Below are 10,311 nucleotides of genomic sequence, written 5' to 3'. Positions count from 1 at the left end.
ATACATACATACATACATACATACATACACACACACACACACACACACAACAATTCCATGTATAAAACAAATCTTTAAAATCTTATAATGTTTTAACAAAATAACTTAATTTATTGCAAAATATTCAGATATTCAGTATACAAATATGCAAGTAACCTAAGAGTGTAGTGAAGGTGCTTCATGGGAGAGGGTAGTGGGTCCAAGGGTTGTGTAGTACTTTACTGGGAATTTGGCAACTAAACGCTTTTTTTTATGATCTTGAAATCACTGCCCATTAACCACACAGATGCATATACCATCACTTAACTGTCCCATAGCTTGTCTTTCTTGAAAGACAATTTGAATTTGGCCTAATCTCTTGTTTCAAAGATGCATGCCATTATTCCATTTTTCTTGCTCTGCCATTCCACTTCTAGATCCCGTTGTTACATCAAGATCTCAAAACTAATGTCAAGTATAGACGAACAGTGACACTAACTGTTGCATGAGCAAATGCTGCACTTGAAAGTACATTCAACTCTTAAGCATGCAACAGAAACAGTATAAACATAATAACCACAGAAAAACTCAAATCTTATTTCTCCAAAGCTGAACACAAGGGTGTGTGTGGTTAGGAGGAAGCCCAAACCAGAGCATGCAACAGTTCTGTGGTCAATAACCAGTAAAATGCCAAACAGAGACGGTTTTGTTGTGGGTGTGTAGAAATGCACATTCAGTTGCCTTCACGGAAAGGTATTTCAGTGAATAAAAGGGTTTGCATATGTTATAAATCACTCTGAATTAGCGGTAATTGGTTTGCGGATTGATAAGGAAGGACTAATTAGACAGCCTCCTGTTATGAAGTTCATTTCTGCTTATTTGACTTATGCACATTTAAGGGTCTCTGGCGCCCTCTACAGCTTAACGATGATACAACAGCCAGATCTCATAGACTTAATTCAGTGTTGCCAGACCTTTTCAGAATTGAATTTCATCACTATTTCAGTTGTTTTGAGATTACTGGATAAGGACTGTGTGTGTGTATTTCTCTGCTTACCTCTCCTATCTGTATGTGTGTCTCTTCAACAGACTGACAGTATGAATGTATAATCTCCTGCATACGCAGTACATGTTCCTCTTCAATGCCCTGGAATTTCTGTAGACACAAACACACAACCTTTAATTGACTTATCTTTCTGAAATGGTGCAAAAGCAGTTTAAAAATGGATAATACTAGTTTTAGTCAGTCTCAAAAAGTGAAGCTGAAAGCAGATGTTGGTAATGATACTTAATCAGACAGAATCTTTTTCCACAACAATCCTGTGTCTGTGTGTCTCTACATAAGACCCATTCTTATATTGTTGGCACAACTCTACGATTAGCCGATTTGGGTGGTCTGACTAGCTAAGAAGCACGTAACATGCACAAACACAGTGAAAATAAATATGCATGTGTGTATGTGGGACGTGTGTGTGTCAAGGATGGCTGCATGCCTGATTTGCTGTTTATGCTCCTCTCAGACTGACAGTAGGGTTTTAGAAGATTTAAGTGGAAGAGGAGAAAAAGATGAGGAAATGAGCGGAAACAAGATAATGACAGTATAAGTCAGAGCATGTGTGACCACAGGGGAAAAAACGTGTTTGTGCATGTGTGTGTGGATCATGTAAAGAAACATCAATGAAAAGCTTAAGCTGTTGTATGTTTGAGGACTCCGTGGCTCTGATTTGGGACTGAAAAATAAGTGTGCGGGATGGGTAAGAGTGTTTCCTTCACAAAGCTACTGAATTTAAAACCCCGAAGGCAAAATACACTATATTTAGAAATTATATATTAAGTTGTGAGCTTACAGTCTTCAGTGTGATAAGATAAAACACAAAGATAATGTACCACAAAATAATGCAGAGATGAAAAAAAAAGAAATGGAAAAAAAATGGAAAAATAAAAAAAAAAATCATGAAGCACGAATAAAAATACAAATGTTACCAATTTAAAAGAGTGTATCCAGCCCATGGGTTGTGTATATATTTTATATATAAATAATTAATATATTTAATGTGTCATATTAATTTAGTGTGTCTGATATTAATATTGTTAATCCATATCAAGCTCTAATTGATATGATAAAAGCTCTAATAACTCAACAACATACAAATACACATCACACATACACACACACACACACACACACACACACACACACACCCTGCAGAGACAATTAGCCACCTCAACAAACACACTCATGCACACTTCACACAGTCGTACCTGTGCGGTTTCTGTCATTCTTTGCTCAAATTCTGTCTTTGCATTGGCATATTTCTCCACATATGACTTGTAGGTCTCTGTGGCTTTCTTGACCTTCAGTCCAGCCTGCAAACAAACAACACAAAACAGAAAAAGAGAAATTTACATATGAAGAGTTCCAATGCAAAAGCCTCTAAAAGCCATCTTGGTCAAAAATGAGATAACGATGCTGAGTGAATGCTCTCCACACATAGTATGTTCATCAAGTCCTTTCATTTCAAATGCGCTAAATCCCAGCCTCAACCCATTCAGAAGTACCAGTACCTACATAGAAACCTATACACAGAAAGAAATGCTAATTCTAAAGAAAAACATCAGACGTACTTTAGAGGCTTTTGCATTTGAACTCTTCATATTTAGACACCTTAGAGAATGTGTTTTGAAATTTCCTTTGTATCTGCTGACGTGCCTCAAACATCTAGCACAGCTTAACTCAGTGGATGAAGGGAGATTCCTACATGGAATAATCCTGCAAACTTTCAAGTATTATTCAGTAGTACTCGGATGCAAAACTTCTGGGCTACCATTCATGAATGTATAAGTCTGTGTGTGTACCTTGTCCAGGTCTCTCTGTGTGGCCCCCTCTTTGCGCATGCGTTCTTGCTCTAGTGTCTTGTTGATATAGTTCTCTTTGCTCTTCTGTAAGGCCTGTGACACACTCTGGATGTTCTGCACAGCCTCCAGCGTGGACGCCACCTCCTCTTTTGTCTACAAACCAGAAAAACCAGAAAGAGAAATTTATAGAATTTATATAACACTCTATGAACTAACTTCAAGGTTGAGGCTGCCACTCATTCAACCGGTAACTGTTGTACATTCTGGTCTATCTCAAATATATTTAAAAATCATGGTTGTATTATTAGTACAGCCTTTAATTTATGCTGCCAGGTGAAAAGTGTCATTAAATTACTGTCACTAAGCTAAAGCAGGCTTAATTTTCTTCATTTTATACATTAAAAAAAAAATGTAATGCCCATATATACGACCCATAACCAGTCAAATGTTTTTGAAACCAGTCTCTTCTGCTCACCAAAGCTGCAGTAATAGTAATATTGAGAAATATTATTTCAATTTAAAATAGCCGTTTTCTACATAAATATATTTTCAAATGTAATTTAATTGCTTTGATCAAAGCAGAATTTTCAGCATCATTACTCCAGTCCTCAGTGACACATGTTCCTTCAGAAATTATTCTAATATGCTGATTTGCTGCTCTGTTATGATCAATAATTATTAGTGCTTAATCATTAATAATGGTTCTTATTATTATCAATATTTACATTTTTTTCTGTCATATTTTTGTGAAAACCATGATACATTTTATTTTTCAGGATTCTTAGAAAGCTCAAAATAGCATCATTTATGTGAAATCTTTTGTAACTATGTCTTTATTGTCACTTTTTATCAATTTAATTTGTCCTTGCAGAAGACTGGAATAATGATGCTGAAAATTCAGCTTTGAATCACAGGAATAAATGATATTTTTAAATATATTAAAGAGTTATTTTAAATTGAAATAATATTTCACAGTATTAGTGTTTTTATTGTATTTTTGATTAAAAATCTTAATGATCCCATGAAATGTAAACAAAATGTACCATTCAATTTCACAATGATGATAAACTTGGATATTTGAGAAAGTCTACATCATTTAAATAAACTGAAACGGATCAGAAGACAGCTTAAAATGTCAAATTACATTTGCAGATATTTCAAAATTGATTTAACAAAGTACCAACAGATGCTGAATGAAATATGAAGTATGAAACACACTGAAGAAATCAGGCCATGACTGGAAAAGAGCCATTAGGTTTCTGTTTGTGCAAATTGTACACATATTTAATATGTGCAAATATGCATAAGTTTACGGAGCAAAACAAAAAAATGTGAGAAGAAAAACTACTGAGAAGATAAACCCAGCTGGCATGTCTTGTCACCCCAAGACCCCTCACCACCTGACACACAGAGAAGCACATTCAGATCTGTTTTCTGTTTAATGACAGCACCTGGCTGACGTTCTTTGATGCGCTTAAAATGAGCTTCTGCTGTAACTGCAAGATATCAAACACTGTTTCTCTGCACATGCACAAAAACATGTTCACTCAAGAGACTTGACTTTTTTTCTTTTTCATCCCTTCTTCTGTAGCTGTGCAGAAAAACTAACTGAAAAACAAGCAAGCCTGGGATCTTATTAGAATTAATTATTTAATTACTAATATAAATCCTATTGATTATTAATTTAAATCAAAATGACCTTAAAGAAATATATATTTCTCTCCATTCATATGGTTGAATAATTAAATAAGCAATAATAATTAATTAATAAATAATAATAATATTACTACTACCACCATTAATCATTTTTGTTTCGTTTTCTCAAAAAACAAAACATAAAACTCAAGATAACCTTCTTTTGACAACAAATTGACAAAATAACAAATGTCAAATTAGTACTATTACTATTCTTACTACAAGATTCATTTTTAGACATTTTATTGGGAGGATGAGGACCAGATCCATGAACAGTTAATAGTGGGACATTCTGTAGTACAGTAGACCATTATTATTAATATGCAATTATATCTCCATTTCATATGATACTCCTCACTCTGTTTTTGAAAGATGGAAATGGGTTTTATCTTACAGTGATTACATACCAGACCTCTGACCTTTTTAAAGGAACGACATGTGTACCGCAGACTCATTTAGCTGAGAAATTGGGTTCATACTTCGCTATGCGGCATGTTATGAGCAAACTTACATGGATATAAATCAAACACCAAAGATGACGGCAGCTCCCATACCTTCTTATGATTTTTGGCTTGTTCCTCAACATATTTCTGGACTTCCTTGATGAGCTCTTGAAGTTTGCGGACCAGCTCCATGTGACATGCCGCCAGTTTTTCGGTGGACTGTTTAAACACATCCCACACCGGTGCAAACGTCCTGTGGAACAAACGGCCGTTTCATTTTCTTCTCTAGGCATAATACTCCACACACATTGTACAAATAAAACGGAAAATGTGTTAAACATGATTTGTGATTTAACACCAAGGTGTGTTTATTCTCTCGATATCAGATTTATCCTCTGGTCCTGCTGTTTTTAATGGAATGGCTCTGTGCAAGGTTTAATGACACTATAATGTCTGTACTGACAATATGATATGTGAGGGGGGTGCGAAATTCGTGTTCTGCGGAATAAAGCACCGCAGGCCAGTAAAATACCAGCTTTCATCTTACACAACTGCATCTAGCATATTTTGCAAATAGTTATTGTACAAACCTTGGCTATTTCAGGACTATAATAGCAATAACAATGAGTTAATTGCTTTCTTCCTGCAGATCTTTTTGAAGTAGCTTATGAAGTTTCGCCTGACTGGCAATATGTCTCACAATAGCAGGGAAAGTACAGTAAGCTTGCCAGAATAAAGTTTACATAGAATAAAGATTCAAAAATGTTCCAGGCAGGTAAGTGAACAGCTGTGGGTATTCATTTTGTTTCCTAGCATGTAATGAGCTTGGGCTTTCATGGATAAAGCCTGAGAGAAGTTGAAATGATGAGGGTTTTCCAGCTCATTATAAATACATTATTGAAATGAAGTTCATAATGAACCCACTGGGCTTGTGAACCCTTAGACTCACACGTGCACATGCACACGGATGAATAAAACAAAAGTAGGTCAGTACACTTAAATCAAAACGCGATATATATACTAGTGTCTGTGAATATTTAGCTGCAAAATACTATTTAAATATGAATCCTGCATGTTATGCGTGTCTCTTTGTGAATGAATGGCACAGACGCATGAATATAATCGCTAGAACTGCTTTGAGAGTCATTTCATGAGCATTTTACCATTTATAATTATAGTTATATCATATACGCTTAGAAACACAAATGTCTTCACAGCAACCCGTCAAAATAAAAGTTCGGTTTAACTTGAAGAATCTGTGTCAGAAATATATTACTTAAATGTAATGACAATACTTCTACTACTAATAAAACTATTACAAAATTAATTATTTACCAGAATTTATTTAGAAGAAAATAAAATAAAAAAATTAAAACAATTTTTTTAAATAAAATCAATTAATTAGAGATGCTTTTAAATATTACAATTGAATGAAAACATTAAAATGGAATGCAGAAAATTTAATGGAAAACACAGAATTTGGTAATAATAAAACTGAATTAGAGAAAGGCCTTAAATAGGGCCATAGGGCCTTTAAAAATATTTTTTTGTTAAACTTTTAATAAATTGCAGTTAAATTGTGTATGTTTCATGATTTCAATTAATCAGACCTGTTTTTTGATTAATACAATTTCATTTAACCATTAAAACAGAGTATAGAAAAATTTAAATGGAAAAAACATAATTTGGGAAAAAATAAAACCGATTTCATAGGGCCCGACATACAGTCTTACCCTAGCTGAGAGCAGTTGCTGGCGGTCTTGGCCAGTTTGGTCATTGATCTTGAATACGCCTCCTCTATGGTGGCTCTGTGACAAAAGGTGAGAAAACCATATGTGAATAATTAATCAAACCCAGATAATGACAGGCCATCTAATGCTGATTATTATTTAGAATAAAAAATCCTTTATTCAACATTTTGATTTTACTTTCACAAACATTTACACATACTTGCAAATAACATTAACAACCATTTAAAAAAAAAATGGGGGGAAAATGTATTTAAAAGAATGATTTAAAAGAAAAGTGGTGTTACTCCATGCATGTTGCGCAAATGACACTGATACATCTACATATAAGGCAAACAAAGACCTTTGTTTGAAATTAGTTTAGTAATTGTGCCTTCACATGAATTTGACAAAACTAAAAAGATTTTTACATTTTTACAACAAGCAGAAGGAAAAGCAGTGCGAGCTCAGCAAACATGTGAACCCATTTAGTACCGTTTAAAAAGTCTGAGTAAGTCGAGTTAAAAGTTTGAGATACCCGTGGTGTTTTGGTCACTATGTAATCCCCAAATTGTCACTTGTGTCATTTCATAGTTCGTTTGATTTAATTATTATTCTAAAATGTGAAAAAGGGTAAAAACAAAAAGGGTGTCCAAAAATTTGATTGGTAGTGTATCCCTACAGTCACTTGCCCAGAGTCATTTGAAAATCTATTGCTATGGTCTTCTTTTTCTGTCAAAAGAGAAAGATCTATAATAGTAAATTAGCCGAGTTAAAAGTTTGAGATACCCGTGGTGTTTTGGTCACTATGTAATCCCCAAATTGTCACTTGTGTCATTTCATAGTTCGTCTGATTTAATTATTATTCTAAAATGTGAAAAAGGGTAAAAACAAAAAGGGTGTCCAAAAATTTGATTGGTAGTGTATCCCTACAGAGTCATTTGAAAATCTATTGCTATGGTCTTCTTTTTCTGTCAAAAGAGAAAGATCTATAATAGTAAATTAGCCTGAGCGCCGTTTCACCCTGATAGAGACAATGTCCCACTGTGTCCAGAAGGGGGAGACAGACACGCTCCATTTGTGGCCAAACCACTCATCATCCTCTGAAAAAGATTTCACAATACAATTGCCAAAAGAACATAAATCAAGACTAAGAACTTGTTAAAATGACACAAATAGCATTTCCAATGGCTTGGTATTATGCAAAATTCCTCTGTCAGTCACAGAGCTCATGAGATGGTTTAAAACATCTGCACATTTTAAATCTTTCAGAGTGAATTCTTTCCATTCGTTTAACACAGCATTGATTGACCGTTAAAGCAGGTGAAATGTGTGACGGATGGTGAGGCTTATGGAGGAATTGCAACATTCCTGAAAACATTTGGAAGGTTTTAAGAGAAAAGTTTTAAAATAGTTTCCTCTGGAATAGCTGTACTCCCTTGACAGATGTCTTGATGGTGTGAGACAAGCAAGATTTCTAGCAGAGCTTCAACGCTTGCACAGGTGAATGATCTGACAGAACTGTGCATGTTTTTGGATTACAAGAAGATCTCAAAAAGTGTTACTGACATTTTGTAGGTGATGAGATTAGATCAGGTTTGATGTGGTTTCTGCGGTTTAGTCTACAAAAAGATTTTCTTGTAAAGATTCAGAACTAGTGGCCAACAGATTTCACAATACTTCACTTATATACGCTTTTATTTTATTAACACTGAATTATTTTATATTTTCAGCTTTTAAAGTTTTTTTCATTTTAGCAATTTTGTTGTGCGGTTTGTAATTTTTATAAGGTTTTTAGTAACAGTTTTAGTAGTACTTCAGCTTAAACTTATTTTATTTCGGTTAGCCAAATTGTTTAATTATTTTTTAAGTTTTTCAAGTAATATTTATATTTTAGCTATAGCTTTATTTCAATAAATAATAATGATTTAAGTTTCAGTTAACACAAACAACACTGCTAACATACAATTTTTAGGAAGGATGACTGTCTGCGTTATGACAGGCTGTCATGAATACAGTGTAACACTCTGAGGTAACTCCCGTCATCCCCTTAAAAACAACAAGAACAACAACTAAACACACACAGACACGCACACGCACACACACACGCACACACACACACAGACAGACAGACAGAAAGACACACAGACACAAACATGTTTGTTTTTGTGAATTGTGGGGACATTCCATAGGCATAATGGTTTTTATACTGTACAAACTGTATGTGCTATTGCCCTACACCAACCCTACACCTAAACCTACCCCTTACAGGAAACTTTGTGCAATTTTACTTTCTCAAAAAAACTCACTTTGTATGATTTATAAGCGTTTTGAAAAGTGGGGACATGGTGTAATGTCCTCATAAGTCACCTTCTCCTTGTAATACCTATGTCATACCCATGTCATTATACAAATTTGTGTCCTCATATGTCACAAATACGCACACACACCCACACACACAGTTTTACCTTTCTCTGATGAAGTCTGATAGCTCCTTGCTGGATATCTGGCCATGTTTCATGTTGTGGTACAGTACATCAAATCCATTGTTTTTATCGCCCTGCCAAAGAAAGCACACAAATGAATTAAAAACTACATTTGAGCCACATCACTACATGTTTTCCCTAAAAAAGGGAAACAGCAAGAAGTTAAGAATTGCATGTCAAGGATTGAACTGCACGTCATCACTAGTGCAAACATTTGTTTACCACTTTTGGTTTCTCAACAATCATTGCCGTCATGGCCTGAATGGCATCTAGCTGACTCCTTAAAGCAGACTGGTCCACCATGTTCATCCGCGACATACTTTCGTATCTTTGCCCGTAAGTCAGTGCTGTAAGCTTGATCTGAATTGTGTAAAGGGTTTCATAGTAACCATGGTTGCAATGCTACAAGTGTCCGATATCAGCATTTTAAAAATGCAAGCACTAAACTAATGCATAATTCAGATCTGAAAAGAAGCCTGACATCTCCTCTAATTTTAGAATGACAGAAACACACATATTTTAATGCCAGCCATGCATATAGACTGCTTTATGTACATGCATTAGAAGAGAGACTGCTTACATAAATGCAATACAAACACACACACACATGTACTATGGTGTGCCAAGGGTGTTACCGCATCCTCCACAGGTTTTTTTTTTTTTACAGTCATCAAATTTTGGCTGACGACTAATGGATTCAAATAGTTTTAAATATTTACAAATGCTTGGTCCTTCTATGACATTTTTTGGGGTGGCAAAACGTGATTGGAGTTTAAAGTGCATGTCGGTAATTACATATTAATATGAATAATAATAAGGCAGTGTTTGCTCAGCACATCTGCTCTTACTGACTATAAATACAGCTGTTATCCATGCCAGCATGGTACAACAGATATAATTAATCATATGCTCTCCAAGGCTTTTTACCCAAGCAAATAATTTACAGTTAATACATCAGATTAATGAACCAAACCAAAACAAGCTCAATTGCAAGCTATTTTATTAGCATTTCTCAAAAGCCAACTGTGAAAATATAGAAATCTGGCACACATCAAGAGTTCAACCAGTGATTCAAAGAGAAGCACAAGAAGAAGAAGAAAAAAAAACATCTATCCATAATCATTG

The 10,311-nt window shown here is 34.7% G+C and overlaps 1 protein-coding gene across 3 annotated transcripts in view; it reads right to left on the bottom strand.

The window, feature by feature from the left end:
- Positions 1-10,311, bottom strand: part of LOC107596769 (FCH and mu domain containing endocytic adaptor 2) — a 44,949-nt gene that overhangs the window by 28,592 nt on the left and 6,046 nt on the right. For all 3 annotated transcript variants that reach the window (XM_016287577.1, XM_016287584.1, XM_016287592.1), the window contains exons 2-7: positions 9,169-9,260; positions 6,707-6,781; positions 5,085-5,226; positions 2,836-2,988; positions 2,242-2,346; positions 1,037-1,135 (exon numbers count right to left, since the gene is read on the bottom strand). In XM_016287577.1, the coding sequence (XP_016143063.1) occupies positions 1,037-1,135; positions 2,242-2,346; positions 2,836-2,988; positions 5,085-5,226; positions 6,707-6,781; positions 9,169-9,260 (666 nt within the window). The remainder of the gene's footprint in view (positions 1-1,036; positions 1,136-2,241; positions 2,347-2,835; positions 2,989-5,084; positions 5,227-6,706; positions 6,782-9,168; positions 9,261-10,311) is intronic.

The sequence above is a fragment of the Sinocyclocheilus grahami genome, unplaced genomic scaffold, assembly GCF_001515645.1.
Source record: "Sinocyclocheilus grahami isolate Dianchi unplaced genomic scaffold, SAMN03320097.WGS_v1.1 scaffold12.1, whole genome shotgun sequence".
NCBI lineage: Eukaryota > Metazoa > Chordata > Actinopteri > Cypriniformes > Cyprinidae > Sinocyclocheilus > Sinocyclocheilus grahami.
The sequence above is the reverse complement of the archived record's forward strand: the minus strand, read 5'-3'. Positions and strand labels throughout refer to the sequence as shown.